The sequence below is a fragment of the Podarcis gaigeae genome, assembly GCF_964106915.1.
Source record: "Podarcis gaigeae genome assembly, chromosome: 2".
NCBI classification, from domain to species: Eukaryota; Metazoa; Chordata; class Lepidosauria; order Squamata; family Lacertidae; genus Podarcis; species Podarcis gaigeae.
The window spans coordinates 114,136,479-114,151,048 of NC_139679.1; the positions used below are offsets into that span (position 1 = coordinate 114,136,479).

General features: G+C 45.4%; 3 protein-coding genes across 3 annotated transcripts in view; 1 reads left to right on the forward strand and 2 right to left on the reverse strand.

The window, feature by feature from the left end:
* The window catches only part of CFB (complement factor B), a 32,173-nt gene extending 26,885 nt beyond the window's left edge, over positions 1 to 5,288 (reverse strand). Inside the window, exons 1-2 of the mRNA XM_083723700.1 lie at positions 4,761 to 5,288; positions 1,149 to 1,355 (exon numbers count right to left, since the gene is read on the reverse strand). Of these exons, the coding sequence (XP_083579826.1) occupies positions 1,149 to 1,355; positions 4,761 to 4,821 (268 nt within the window). The 5' untranslated portion in view covers positions 4,822 to 5,288. The remainder of the gene's footprint in view (positions 1 to 1,148; positions 1,356 to 4,760) is intronic.
* Positions 1 to 14,570, forward strand: part of LOC310837988 (E3 ubiquitin-protein ligase TRIM11-like) — a 1,016,249-nt gene that overhangs the window by 978,565 nt on the left and 23,114 nt on the right. The gene's annotated exons all lie outside the window — the stretch shown is intronic.
* The window catches only part of C2 (complement C2), a 52,861-nt gene continuing 47,501 nt past the window's right edge, over positions 9,211 to 14,570 (reverse strand). The window contains exons 16-18 of the mRNA XM_083724018.1: positions 12,728 to 12,860; positions 10,540 to 10,589; positions 9,211 to 9,496 (exon numbers count right to left, since the gene is read on the reverse strand). Coding sequence (XP_083580144.1) covers positions 9,296 to 9,496; positions 10,540 to 10,589; positions 12,728 to 12,860 — 384 coding nt within the window. The 3' untranslated portion in view covers positions 9,211 to 9,295. The remainder of the gene's footprint in view (positions 9,497 to 10,539; positions 10,590 to 12,727; positions 12,861 to 14,570) is intronic.

A 14,570-nucleotide genomic window follows, 5' to 3' on the forward strand; every position in this document is an offset into this window, starting at 1 on the left:
GGAGGGAGGCTCCAATTGTGTTGCTAGGCTGCGTTGCTCACCCAATAAAGAACCTAAGAATGACTGGGGGGTGGAGCTTGCATGCCTTGTGCTGATCAAATCGGCCACGTTGCCTGGGGACTCGCCTTTGCTCAGTGCTTCTCAGCGGAGAGGTGACGGTGGTTTTCCTTGCTGCATCCCCTTTGCCGGGTTGCTGCGCTGTGGGAACCACCACTTGAGGCCTCGTTTGGCTGCTGGCTGGGCTTTCTGCCTTTGTCTCGGAGGGGCTCAGAAGTTGAACATACCTGTGCCTGGAAAATCCCTTATTTTGGCTGCTGATCCCTTATTTTCGAGGCTTCTGGTCCCTTATTTACAAATCTGTAAGTTGACAGCTATGCCTCTGAGGCCATCCCAGCCCCAAATGCTATTTGAAAAGTTGGAGAAAGCTCAAGTTGCAATTCTCACAGCGACGTCTGATGCGCTACATCAAAGTCAAAGGCCATCAGGGCACCAGTAAAAACTCAGGGTGCCTCCAGACATCAGGAGGGACATACCACAACTTGAGGTTTGCACAATTCAAAGTGGATCAAAAGGCTCTGTTGTTGTAGCACAACAAATCCACTTATTAAAAGAAGTGGGCTTTTTGCAGTTTGGTAAGTGACGGTGAAATGTATTAAAGATTGTGTGATAAACAAGCGTAAACAGGAAGATGTGCTAGCAAATCAGAATGAAACCTCAATAAAGACTGGATATACTCTAACCACTGTGTAAGCTTTGTGCAAGCAAGCCAAAAGCAATGCTTAATAAATAAGTTGTTTGGAGGAGCCGCCAGATCTTATTCTAGCAGCCCACAGTCCTAAGTCTTTAACTGCAGCTTGAACTGTAGATATTAGCAGGCGCTGCAATGCATATCTCCACATCAGAGAAATGTTTCCCTGTCGTTGCTGCGTTTGGCAGAATCAGGTGCTGTTAAAAGACACAGGAGCAGGCCAAGGTCAATGTCCCCAGATCAGTTGGCAAAGATTAATATTCACCACATGAAAATAATGGATAAAGGTAACTTTTGTGGAGGACTAGCCGTGGCAAAAACAGAAAGTGAGAACAGATGCATTTGCCCTACAAATGTCTAGATTAACAATAAATTGGCATATTTGAGTGCTCTATCGTACTTCGGCAACTGGCCTTGGAGACGCGGCTTTTCAGTGCATTCTGCATGGGGCTCCATGTCCCATCGTACCGGCAAAACCGGTAATCTGTAGGGTATGGGTATTTCCCATCTGGGCACTCATATTTCAGCACAGTGCTGTTTTCCAGTACTGTGTACTGTCCTCCAGCAATCTCAGCTGTTTGGGGGTCACAGGCGTTATCCGCTGCATCTGAGGGGAAAGGGGAAAAAAAGCAGAAAGTTAAAAAGAAGAAAAAGGTTCAGATCACCACTGACAGCCCACACAACCTGCTTGTGCACATCAAAGTGCAGACATTGCTCCAGCTGACTGAGATTTCTTAACATGCCAAAAAGAGACACTCATAAGTGGCCAGATTTTGCTTTGGAGCCTGCCTATGGTATCTGCCATTATTTTACTTCTGGGCATACCTGTCAACTTTCCCATTTTTTTAAAGGGAAATTCCCTTATTCTGAATAGGATTCCTCGCAAGAAAAGGGAAAAGTTGACAGCTATGCTTCTGGGGTTGCTAATAATAATAATTATTATTTATACCCCACCCATCTTGCTGGTTTCCCCAGCCACTCTGGGTGGCTCCCAACATCATAATAATAATAATAATAATAATAATAATAATAATAATAATAATAATAATACAATAAAGCATCAAACATTAAAAGCTTCCTAATAAGGGCTGCCTTCAGATGTCTTCTAAAAGTCAGATAGATGTTTATTTCCTTGACATCTGATGGGAGGGCATTCCACAGGGTGGGCGCCACTACCAAGAAGGCCCTCTGCCTGCTTCCCTGTAACCTCACTTCTCGCAATGAGGGAACCGCCAGAAGGCCCTCGGAGCTGGACCTCATGGGGCTGAATGATGGGTGTGGAGACGCTCCTTCAGGTATACTGGGCTGAGGCTGTTTAGGGCTTTAAAGGTCAGCACCAACACTTTGAATTGTGCTGGGAAACATACTGGGAGCCAACCTGGTGTCCATGGGCACAAAGGTGCCCTTGAGGTTTTCCCCTGGTGCCCACAAAAGCTTTGGAGCTACACACATAGTTGCTGCCTCCATCTGGAAATATATAATCATCAACTTTCTCACCAGTTTAGAAGACAGCATAAATGATATGGAAATATAAGAGGTGGCAGCTTTTTAGATCAATCAGTCACTATACATGAGGGAACATGAGAAGAAACAGGCGCAGGCCTTGTCCCCGGCCTCCCAGCATGCTTCATAGCTGAGGAAGTCACAGAATCCTGCCCTTCCCAAATCTGAATTCACCATTCTGCTATCTACCGAACGCAAGCAGGCACACAAAGACACAGATGGTGCAATGTTGATTTATTCTTCTCGTTGGGAAATTCGCAAGAATCGCAAGAGCTCCACTTTTGGTCCCTGACCGTACAGCTTAGTGTATTTAGTATAATGGCTAATCCAAGACTCTGTTTATACAGACACATTTCCTGAAGTCAGGTATCCTGCCCCCATCCCGAAACTATTTTAAAATTGTAAAGCTTAAAAAAGAAACATAGACTCCAATCTGGTTTTTATGGTGTTTGTAGCCCTTATGGCTAAGCTGCACCACTCCAGAATCCATGTGCACAGATAAGTAGAGTAACAGCAAAGAGCCTAAGCTGGAACCTCTCTCCCTGACATCTTGTATTTTCCACGGAGGGAATTGCATTTATGGGAGAGTATTCAAGCATCTGGGATGCGGGTGGCGCTGTGGGTTAAACCAAAGAGCCTAGGACTTGCCGATCAGAAGGTTGGCGGTTCCAATCCCCGTGACGGGGTGAGCTCCCGTTGCTCGGTCCCTGTTCCTGCCAACCTAGCAGTTCGGAAGCACGTCAAAGTGCAAGTAGATAAATAGGTAAACAGTCAAAGTGCAAGTAGATAAATAGGTAAATGGCGTTTCCGTGAGCTGCTCTGCTTCGCCAGAAGCGGCTTTGTCATGCTGGCCACATGACCCAGAAGCTGTACGCCGGCTCCCTTGGCCAATAAATCGAGATGAGCGCTGCAACCCCAGAGTCGTCCGCAACTGGACCTAATGGTCAGGGGTCCCTTTACCTTTACCTATTCAAGCATCTAAGCCTCCACTTGCAATCTGAGGTGCTGTGGCCATATATAAGTTTATCACCTCAATGAGAACTAGTCTCTTTATGCCCCAGCGGAAAGGAAGCCTGCACTGGACCACAACATAAGACAAAACATAACAAGCCAGCATCCTGTTCTCACAGTGCCCAACCAGCTTCTTCTGGGAAGCCTACAAGCAGGTCCCGAGTTCAAGAGTTCCTCTTTCCACTTGTGATTCAGCTGCTATTCAGTGGAGGTAGAACATAGCCATTGTGGCTAGGAAGCCACTGGTAACCTGATCCTCTATGAATTTTTTGTAAACCTGCAAATGCTACAAAAATCGTAGGCTAAAAGCGCTTTGATGCAGGAATTAAACTACAACTCACGACGCGTGTCAAATATACATGTGGATTTTTGCACGGAGTACAAACCTCCCCAGGACACAGACACATAAATCAGGCATGTGTTTTATCATCCCAGACAGGTGGGTTGCATTCCAACTTTCTACACCCAAATGCTCCCCTGCAGGAATTTTGTAACATTTGAAGCGGCTCCGAGGCCTGAGTGGAGCTAAAATGTACACTTGCAGATTTCCTGCTTTTCCAATTTTGCCCCTCAAAATTTAAGTGTGAAGCTTTGGATTCAAATTTCAAAAATTTGAAATTTTTACATGCTAAGTACATGCAAAATCTGAGCGTTCCACCCAACAACCCCTTGATTATTTTGCCGAGCTTCATATGTGAAATCAGACAAATTGCTGGATAATGAGTAGCATTGAACGCCAGCTACCAGAGACTCGGTACTTTCAAAAATCACATAAATTGTCGACATTGGGGAAATGAGTATTCAGAAAATATCTGGCAAATATTTAGCATCAACATTCATCATAGGATTTCCAAAAGGGCTTTGAATTCTTTTCAGCTGCTCTGCATCGAAGCAAATATCCTGAATGAATTATCCCGAACAGCATTATCTCAAAGAGAAATTTCCAGGTAAGAGGGTCAGTAGTTGTGTTAGTCCGTAGCAGCAAAGCCAACATATAAACACATTTCTCTATGACGATGTCACAAAGTTTTGAGTACTAAAGTCCATCTCACCATCCAACAAAGTGTGTTTAGTCCACCAAAGCTTCTGTCGTGATTTTGTTTCTTAAAGTCCCCATGAAAACTGATCAGCATTTTAATGCATCTCTCTCACGTTTTCGGTGTACACCATTTTACAAATCAATTATCCCTGACTTAATGCATTTTGGTATATTCACATTTTGCACTGCAAAATTTCTGAAGGATGGCTGTGTTTCTAGTTGCGTATTCAGAAACTGTGAATTAGGTAGGCTTGTCTTTAAATGATGACTCAATCAAATACCGCCCCCCCCCAATTATTAACAATTGTAAATAAATACATGTGTTAGTCTTTAAGGTGCCACAGGTCTCTTGGTTGAGGCTCAAGGAGTTCTGGCCTCAAGGCACTGCTGACTACAATTAGGCACTGTGTGAAATTCACAGCTCTCATAAGCAATTTGTGCCTGGCTATGGCAGCTTACCTGTATAAAATGCCCCGAAGGCAATGAGAATGCAGAACAGCTGGTCCAAAAAAAGCTGCATTTCTGGTTCTCCCTGGTCTGTTGTCTTTCTGAGTCCTAGCAGCTTCTGTTTGGGCAGCACCGCTGCAGTCCAGCTACTTGTGAAATTTTAGGCGATCCGCTCCACTTGCTAGATGCTGGTCTCTAGCCCCACCCCGAGAAAGCAGCTGAGTTTTGGGAAATGGCAAAGTCCATGAAGCAACTCCAAGGCGATGGGTGGGGGTGGGGAGAAGCAAGAATATGTTGTGGCTGCAGGTGGACAGGAATCCAGATAGGGGAAACCCAGAATCGTCTTGAAGTCAGGAAGGGAGTAAAGCCAACTAGGGGAATTCCCAGCTTGAACACATAGGAGACTTTCAGAATATGGACATTCCAGGGGATTACTGGGGGCTGGGGTTAGGCCAGGTCCCCAGCATTGCTAGGCGATGAGATTCCCCCCCCCCCACAGTCATGATCCAATTCCTGCTCCTCCCCCTGTATTTGCATTTTCAGACACTGCAATATTTACCCACTTCTAAACTTCCTCGTTTTTTTGGCGCAAAAGAAGGGGAAAAGATTGCTAAAGAGGCCTATCTCTGTTAAGTGACTGCATGAAGGAAGTGGGCAGCGATGGGTGTGTGGAGTTTCGATTCTTTCGAATCAGAGTAAATATGTAACTCCCAGATTTCTGCTAGGGTTGCCAGGTGGCCACAAGAAGAGGGGAAATATAGTCTGACCTGCTCCAGGTCTGAAATGAAGAGAATGTTGTTGTTGTTTAGTCATTTAGTCATGTCCGACTCTTCATAACCCCATGGACCAGAGCACGCCAGGCACTCCTGTCTTCCACTGCCTCCCGCAGTTTGGTCAAACTCATGCTGGTAGCTTCGAGAACACTGTCCAACCATCTCGTCCTCTGCCGTCCCCTTCTCCTTGTGCCCTCCATTTTTCCCAAGATCAGGGTCTTTTCCAGGGAGTCTTCTCTTCTCATGAGGTGGCTAAAGTATTGGAGCCTCACCTTCAGGATCTGTCCTTCCAGTGAGCACTCAGGGCTTTGATCTTTGATCTAGGTTTGATCTTCTTGCAGTCCATGGGACTCTCAAGAGCATCATAATTTAAAAGCATCAATTATTTGGCGATCAGCCTTCTTTATGGTCCAGCTCTCACTTCCATACATCACTACTGGGAAAACCATGGCTTTAACTATATAGACCTTTCTCAGCAAGGTGAATTATGGTGCTGGAGGAGACTCTTGAGAGTCCCATGGACTGCAAGAAGATCAAATCTATCCTTTCTGAAGGAAATCAGCCCTGAGTGCTCACTGGAAGGACAGATCCTGAAGCTGCGGCTCCAATACTTTAGCCAGCTCATGAGAAGAGAAGACTCCCTGGAAAAGACCCTGATGTTGGGAAAGATGGAGGGCACAAGGAGAAGGGGACGACAGAGGACGAGATGGTTGGACAGTGTTCTCGAAGCTACCAGCATGAGTTTGACCAAACTCCGGGAGGCAGTGGAACACAGGAGTGCCTGGCGTGCTCTGGTCCATGGGGTCACGAAGAGTCGGACATGACTAAACAACTAAACAACAACAACACATTAGAGGTGCATCCAGGCACTGAAATCAGATTCCAAGGCTTTGATCTGGAGTTGACACTTAACTAATGGCTCAGTGGTAGACCACCAGCTCTGAATGCAGAATATTCCAATTCAATCCCTGGCATCACTTGGTAGAGTTGGAAAATATTCCCTCACGTCAGTGTAGACAATACTGAGTCGTATGAACCTATGGCCTGACTCTGTATACTCCCTATGCTCCTATGACTGCTTCTGTGTTTTCTGTGATGTCCTCCGGTCTGTTTGTTTTTCTCCCGGATCCGCTTTCTGGTGATATTTTTAAAATGTCAATTGCAACTCCAGTGGTTGTTTGCACAGAGTGGCGAGACGTTGTTTTGTTCAGTGGGTAAATCTAAGGCTGATTTCTATATAGCAGAAACTGAGTCTGACGATACAGTTTTTCACCTTAGTTCATTCTAATGATAATGATGATAGTAATAATATATATATATATTTAATACCCTGCCCATCTGGTTGGGTGGCACATATAAAATAATAAAATAAAATCAGGTATCAAATCAGCCGGCTGTTCATCTATGGGCAGCTCTTTCTGTTGTATTTTAATTGTTGATTTAGGAAATTCTGCGACTACGGCCATGTTAAGTGGGGAATTAGTCCCCCTTCATATAAGCACACAGAAAACCTAGTCTTCAGGCACACAGGAAATAAATTTATTTTATTTGAATTAAGGTTAATAGCATGAAAACCTTATAAAATACTAGCATTACAATTCTAAAATATTGATTATTGATGCAGAGTTGAGAAACCCCAATTAAGTCAGAATTACTTGAATCAGCAAGACTAGCATTGGGAACCAAACAAAAGGCATGAGCCCCTCACCATGAAAGAGCAATTGATTTATGTCCATTTCCCCCCCCCTTCAAATGAGTGAAATGTTTCTAACGTTTCTCACTTTTTAAAGAAAAACAGAACCGCATTCCACAAAATATCCAACTTCATTAACCGATTTGAGAAATCAAACAACCAAAATACATTGCAACTATTATTTAAACTCAAACCAAAATAATTTTAGCAACATCGGACAGAACTACATCAAAAACAAACAACTGTTATTTTTTTTAAAAGAATGTCTGGGATAGAAGCGACGTGGACATATTATCTAAACCTAAATAATACAGGGAAGTGTTTGGTTCACATTTGAACATACTGAAAGTATCAGTGTGAAAAACAGCTTTTGCTGTGAACACGACTTGTTTTACTAAGCTATAAATGTGTTTTTATTAAAATGGGCCACTTCAAGGTTTTATCTTTATAATAAGAGACATAATAAGCATATTATCTCAACATAGGGAATGGGGAGTAGTGATGTACCAGTCTGGTATAAAAGGCTGGCCTGTCTCAAAGGAGGTTACAGAAATAGTAATATGCATCCCCCCCCCCCATATTAACCAGTTTAATTGTGTTGCATTGGGGTAAGGAAAATCACCTATAAAGCCTGCTTTCAACTGCTCTTGAACAAGCTGAAATGGGTGGAGAATATTTGTGGGAATATTTTCCACAGTGGACTGGCAATGAGAGTTTTCAGAGCTACAATTCCCTTTAATTAAAAGCTCTCTCTTTGCAGATTCAGGCCCTTCTATTGCTTCCTGTAAAGGTAAAGGGACCCCTGACCATTAGGTCCAGTCGTGACCAACTGGCGAACCAGAGCGGTGCACGGAAACGCCGTTTACCTTCCCGCTGGAGCGGTACCCATTTATCTACTTGCACTTTGACGTGCTTTCGAACTGCTAGGTTGGCAGGAGCAGGGACCGAGCAACCGGAGCTCACCCCGTCGCGGGGATTCGAACCGCCGACCTTCTGATCGGCAAGTCCTAGGCCACCCGCGTCCCTGGGATTGCTTCCTGTGGAACATGGCAATGGAATTACTTACAAATAAACCCTTAATTTATCGATTTATGAACTATGATCTCCTCCCATCTCTTTCTTTTTAGTTGTGCTACAGTGAAATAGTTTTATAATATATAGCCAAATTTTTGCTTTATAAGCAATGAAAGGAGGAAAAATGAGAGGAAGTCAGTAACTGAAGTATGCACAGTAATTTGTATTGTGAGAGCAAGAACTGATATCAAGGGACAAATAAGAATCGCTATTCAAGGAACAATAAGCAGGCTCTTCATCAGTAATGACGCTGTCCTATGCAACAGGAAGCAACAAAAGGGGCAGAACCAACAAGCAGGAAGATTTTAATTCACATTGGAAGGGCTCTTTACTGAGTGAGAATACAGTGGTACCTCGGGTTAAGTACTTAATTCGTTCTGGAGGTCCGTTCTTAACTTGAAACTGTTCTTAATCTGAAGCACCACTTTAGCTAATAGGGCCTCCCACTGCCGCCACACAATTTCTGTTCTCATCCCGAGGTAAAGTTCTTAACCGGAGGTACTATTTCTGTGTTAGCAGAGTCTGTAACCTGAAGCGTATGTAACCTGAAGCGTATGTAACCCGAGGTACCACTGTAACTTGACTAAACATAAGAGGTGATTTCTACATTGGCAAGGAGCAGGGCTTTTTTTCAGCCAGAACTCAGTTCCAGCACTTCTCTGATGGGCACCATTGCCATTCTAAGAGAACGAGGGAGGTGTTCATGGTGAGTCCCGGCACCTCTTTTTCTAGAAAAATAACACTGGCGAGGAGCATTGCATTAAGTGCTATGAAGAATCACTGGTTTAATCTATTTTTAGAAGAATGTGAAATAGCAGTGCCCATGGAATCCGCAACTCAAGGCTACAAACTGATGAGCCCTGCCACAAATTAAGTTCTGATCCTACAGCCAGGGGCATAAACAACACAAACATACCACACATAATCAAGATAATTTTATAATAAGCGTCCAAGGGACTGACACCTTAGCAAACACTCCTGGGCAACAGTGAGTTTGTCTTGGTGGCTCATTCCTTCGGGATAAACCTCAAGGATTGGCCCAGGTGTTGTCTCAGCCAGTCCTGCACACCAAAGAGACTAATGTAGAAATCTCGTGGTTTATGGTTCGCTGGAGGGGGATCCCGAATTGTTTCCCGTGTCTCCCCATCTTTCTTCTTCTTCCTCTTCTTTTCACAAGGGTTGTACGTGCCCCAGCTGATCACGCCCACCTGATCAGGGTCAAAAGACAGAACAGCAAATGTGCAATTCACAGTGGCAAAGATACAAAAGCTTATTGCGACCCAAAACACTACAACAGCCCCCTATGAAAGGGGGTGGGCAGGAAGTAGGCTGGGATCTATTTCTTTGTAGATCTCTGGATCTTGCTTAAATCAATTGGGGCAGGGCGAAGGGAAGAGATATCCACTCCACTTCCCAGTGGGGAGGAGTTGCAGTGGACCATGTGGGGGATCCCAGCCACGTCAGAGCCTGGGCAGCCAACCTGTTGGCCGGGGGGCGTGGCTGGGGTCATTTAAACAGCGGAGCGAGCCAGAGGACTTCCTCTTTGGCTCGCTTCCTCAATCCCCCGCCCTCCCTCCCTATTTTGCAGGTTAGGCTAGGGCCTTGCTATGGACTTTGGTTGGTCGTCTTGAATGTCCGAAGGGCCTGGTAGGAATTTTTCCACTTGGCAAATTGGCACTGGCCACTTGGTTTTCGCCTACCTTGTAGCAATCGTCACAACTTTGTTAGGGTTGCGGTTAGGCATTGTTTGACCTTGTGGGGGGGGAGGGGAGGTGTGGCCATCACCTGCCCCTACATGCTTAAGGATATTCCGTTAAAGGAATTTGGGGGTGTTGATCTAGTCTGAAGCCCACCTGGGGGGCTAAGGCCTTGACACGACCCCGACGGGAACACCAGGGGGAGCTGGAGTTGGTTTGCATCGACAGGGCTCCCCCCTACCGGTGGCTTACCCTTCCTGGACTTCTTGCACAATGGGCAGGAGTCAGATATAGTCAGGCCCAATCAATGCCTAAGCCAATACTGCTCACTTTCTGTAATTTCAATAAAGTTGTGGCCAAAATTTGCCCAATAACATAAACCTAATATCCGTGTCCTTGTGTGAGTTATTTCCAACGAGGGGGTGGCTACGGGGTCTTGACACGCAAGTGAAAAGCTTATGCAATGGATTGTGTGTCAGATTTTTTAAACCACTGCCCCACACTAGATCTCAAGAAGAACGGCAGGGTCAGGATGCATTTAGAGGTTCACTTACTTGGAAGAGTCTCTCCCTCCGTTCCACGAATAATGATCCTCCGGATTCGCCTGAAAAAAGGGACCAAAGGATTAAAAGCTGACAAAAGCTCCACTATCTCTAGACAGAAGAGAAAGTTCACATTTCTTCAAATATGGGTTGCCATATTTCGCAAAGACAAAGTTGTAAAGGTTTTGTTGAGCTTTCCCCCCCGCCCCCCCAGAGATGAAGTTTTTGAGCTATTCTTAATGAAATTTTCCAAAATCCACACTTCCAACATGGGTTGCCATATGTCCAGATTTTCCTGGACATCAAAGCGATTTCTGCCGAGACACTGTCTCCAACAGCCAAATCCCAGCTGTGTCTGGGAAATTTTGGATGCATACCAACCCTAAAGGACCCCTGACCATGAGGTCCAGTTGTGACTGACTCTGGGGTTGCGGCGCTCCTCTCGCTTTATTGGCCGAGGGAGCCGGCGTACAGCTTCCGGGTCATGTGGCCAGCATGACTAAGCCGCTTCTGGCGAACCAGAGCAGCGCACGGAAACACCGTTTACCTTCCCGCCGGAGTGGTACCTATTTATCTACTTGCACTTTGATGTGCTTTCGAACTGCTAGGTGGGCAGGAGCAGGGACCGAGCAACGGGAGCTCACCCCGTCGCGGGATTTGAACCACCGACCTTGTGATTGGCAAGTCCTAGGCTCAGTGGTTTAACCCACAGCGCCACCCACGTCCCTGGTTGCAACCCTACTCAACCACAAAAACGCCACGGACCACCTGAATGAAGCTTGCAGCTCACTGGCGGTTCGTGGGACACGATTTGGGAATCTCTGCTTTGTTTTTGTTTTTTATAAGATATTTATTAAAGTTTAAAGTTTAACAATTACAAAAAGAGAAAAAAGAAAAAAATTAAAAAGAAGAAAAACAAACAGTAGTAATAATTTTTTTTACAATACTTCAAAAACAAAAAAAAATACAACTAAACAATAACATTTAAATGTAAATGGGAATCTCTGCTTTGAATAGAAGTTGTCACAATGTCAGCTGCTGGATTCTATATTGGAAAGGGAATCCTGCACTTACAAAGGATTCACATATCCAAGGTTGCCAGCTTCATTAAGATCAGGGGAACCTTTTTTACCCTGAGAGCCACATTCCCTCTTGGGCAACCTTTTTTTTGGGGGGGGGGCACACGTCAGTGGTAAACAGGGCCAGAGGGAAAAGGGGGTGGAGCAACAGGTGCAAATTTTAACCTTTGTACATTGGGATAGCTTCTACACATTCTTGCTCCCTATAGTGCCAACTGTAGGGAGCCAAGGTGTCTTGGGCCCCCTTGATATTTGTTTGAAGAGGCCCTGGCCCCCTCAATGTTAAGGGGGTCCAGCGCGTGGACTTGACCTCCTCCAAAGGACATGACGTCACAGAAGGCTGCCCTGGCCTGTGCAGTGTGGGAGACACCGTGGGGACCAGTGCGGCCTAGCAGAAGGCTAAGCCGGCCTGCGCCCCACGCCTACTCAATATTAGGGGCTACCTGGCTCCTCTGCTCATACACCACACTTTTTCCTCCATCCAGACAAACAAAAGTTCAAGGACACTTTCCAGTCAGACAAAAGCTCTTAAGTAGGGTGCGAAACCGGTGGCCTAGGGGTGCCAGACAGAGAGGCTTGGAGGACCACATTTGGACTGAGGTATCCAGTCCCCGATTCAGATGAAGGAGCTTATTGAAAACGTCTCTTAAGGGCTCCCCAAATTTCTGCTCGTGCCACGTCTTCTGCAGAAAACTTGATGGACATTTGTTACGATTCTGTGGGGTAAACAGGGGGTTATCCCAGGGAAAGCAGTGAGGCAAAAGAGAAACCTCATACCCAGAAGAAGCAGAGGTCTGGATGAGGCCTTACTCTCTCCCTGCTCTGCTTAACCAGGGATGCTTCACCCTCCCCATGTAGAGAAGAAGAAGAAGAAGAGTTTGGATTTGATATCCTGCTTTATCACTACCCGAAGGAGTCTCAAAGCGGCTAACATTCTCCTTTCCCTTCCTCCCCCACAACAAACACTCTGTGAGGTGAGTGGGGCTGAGAGACTTCACAGAAGTGTGACTGGCCCAAGGGCACCCAGCAGCTGCATGTGGAGGAGCGGAGACGCGAACCCAGTTCACCAGATTATGAGACTACTGCTCTTAACCACTACACCACACTGTAAGCAAACTGACCTTTGCAAGTGGCAGCCTCGACAGCTCTCCCTCCTCCACTACACAGGAATCTGTCCGTCACCACTTCAGAGGCATCAGTTCCTTCAGAAAACATTTTCTTGTCTTGAAGAGCTGCGGAAATGCACGTTGGGCGCTGTGGAAGCAATGAATGAATCAATTTAATGGCGGAATTGCTACCCGGGCCATAATAGTTCACTTCCGGTGCTTTGAAAATCTCCATGCAATCAGCAAAGAGACAATGAATTGTCTCATCTTCTTTTGAGACAGGTCTTATCTGAAGTACTCTGGATGAATTAATCCCGATTAAATCCGTACACAGACATTATTAATTTAGTTCATAGTAATGCTGTACTTTTTACTATCCTTCATGGATCACTGCCTTGCTGTGGCAAAGGGGCTTGAATAACTCAGAGAAGCTATGAGCTATGCCGTGCAGGTCCACCCAAGTTGGACGGGTCATAGTGGAGAGTTTTGACCAAACGTGATCCACCTGGAGCAGGACCGGCAAGCCACTCCAGTATCCCTGCCAAGAAAACGCCATGGACAAAGACAACAGGCATATAAAAGTTATGATGCTGGAAGATGAGCCCCTCAGGTCGGAAGGCGTCCAACATGCTACCGAGGAAGAGCGGAGGACAAGTACAAGTAGATTCAGAGCTGATGAAGCGGCTGGGCCAAAGCCGAAAGGATGCTCAGTTGCGGATATGCCTGGAAGCGAAAGGAAAGTCAAATGCTGTAAAGAGAAATATTGCATAGGAACCTGGAATGTAAGAACCATGAAAATTCCTTCCAGTAGCACCTTAAAGACCAACTAACTCAGTTCTTGGTATGAGCTTTCGTGTGCATGCACACTTCTTCAGATACACTGAAACAGAAGTTTCCAGACCCTTCTATATAGTGAGAAGTTGGGGAGGGGTATTACTCAGAAGGGTGGTGGGAATGGGTGATTGGCAGATAGCTGTGATGAGCCTGTTGACGACTCTTAACGACTGCAATAGGTCTTACAGGAAGAAGCAAGGGGTGAAAAGGTGAAAAATGGCTTTGTCATGTATAATGAGATAAGAATCCAAGGTCTTTGTTCAGGCCAGGTTTCTCCATGGTTTTAAGTTTGGTGATAAGTTGTAATTCAGCAGCTTCTCTTTCCAGTCTATTTCTGAAATTCCTTTGTAGTAAAACAGCTACTTTGAGATCTTGTATAGAATGTCCTGGGAGATTGAAGTGTTCTCCTACTGGTTTCTCTGTCTTGTGATTCCTGATGTCCGATTTATGTCCGTTTATTCTTTGGCGTAAGGTCTGGCCTGTTTGTCCAATATAGAGAGCTGAAGGACACTGTTGGCATTTGATGGCATACACAATGTTAGACGATGAGCAATTAAATAGTCCCGAGATGGTATGTGTGATGTTGTTGGGGCCAGTAATGGTGTTGTCCGGGTGTATGTGGCAGCAAAGTTGGCATCTGGGTTTATTGCAGGCTCTGGTGCCAGTGTCCGTGTTAGGTCTGGTTGTAGTATTATTGTGGGTTAGGAGCTGTTTAAGACTGGGTGGCTGTCTGTAGGCAATGAAAGGTCTTCCTCCCAGAGCTTGAGAAAGAGAACTGTCATTGTCCAGGAGAGGTTGTAGATCTCTGATGATGCGTTGTACTGTTTTAACTTGGGAGCTGTATGTGATGACTAGAGGTGTTCTGTTATTTTCTTTTTTGGGTCTGTCTTGCAGCAAGTTCTCTCTGGGTATCAGTCTGGCTCTGTTGATCTGTTGTCTAACTTCATCTGTTGGGTATTTTAGTTCTAAAAAGGTTTGCTGTAGATCTCTTAGGTGAGAGTCTCTGTCTGTAGAATTGGAACAG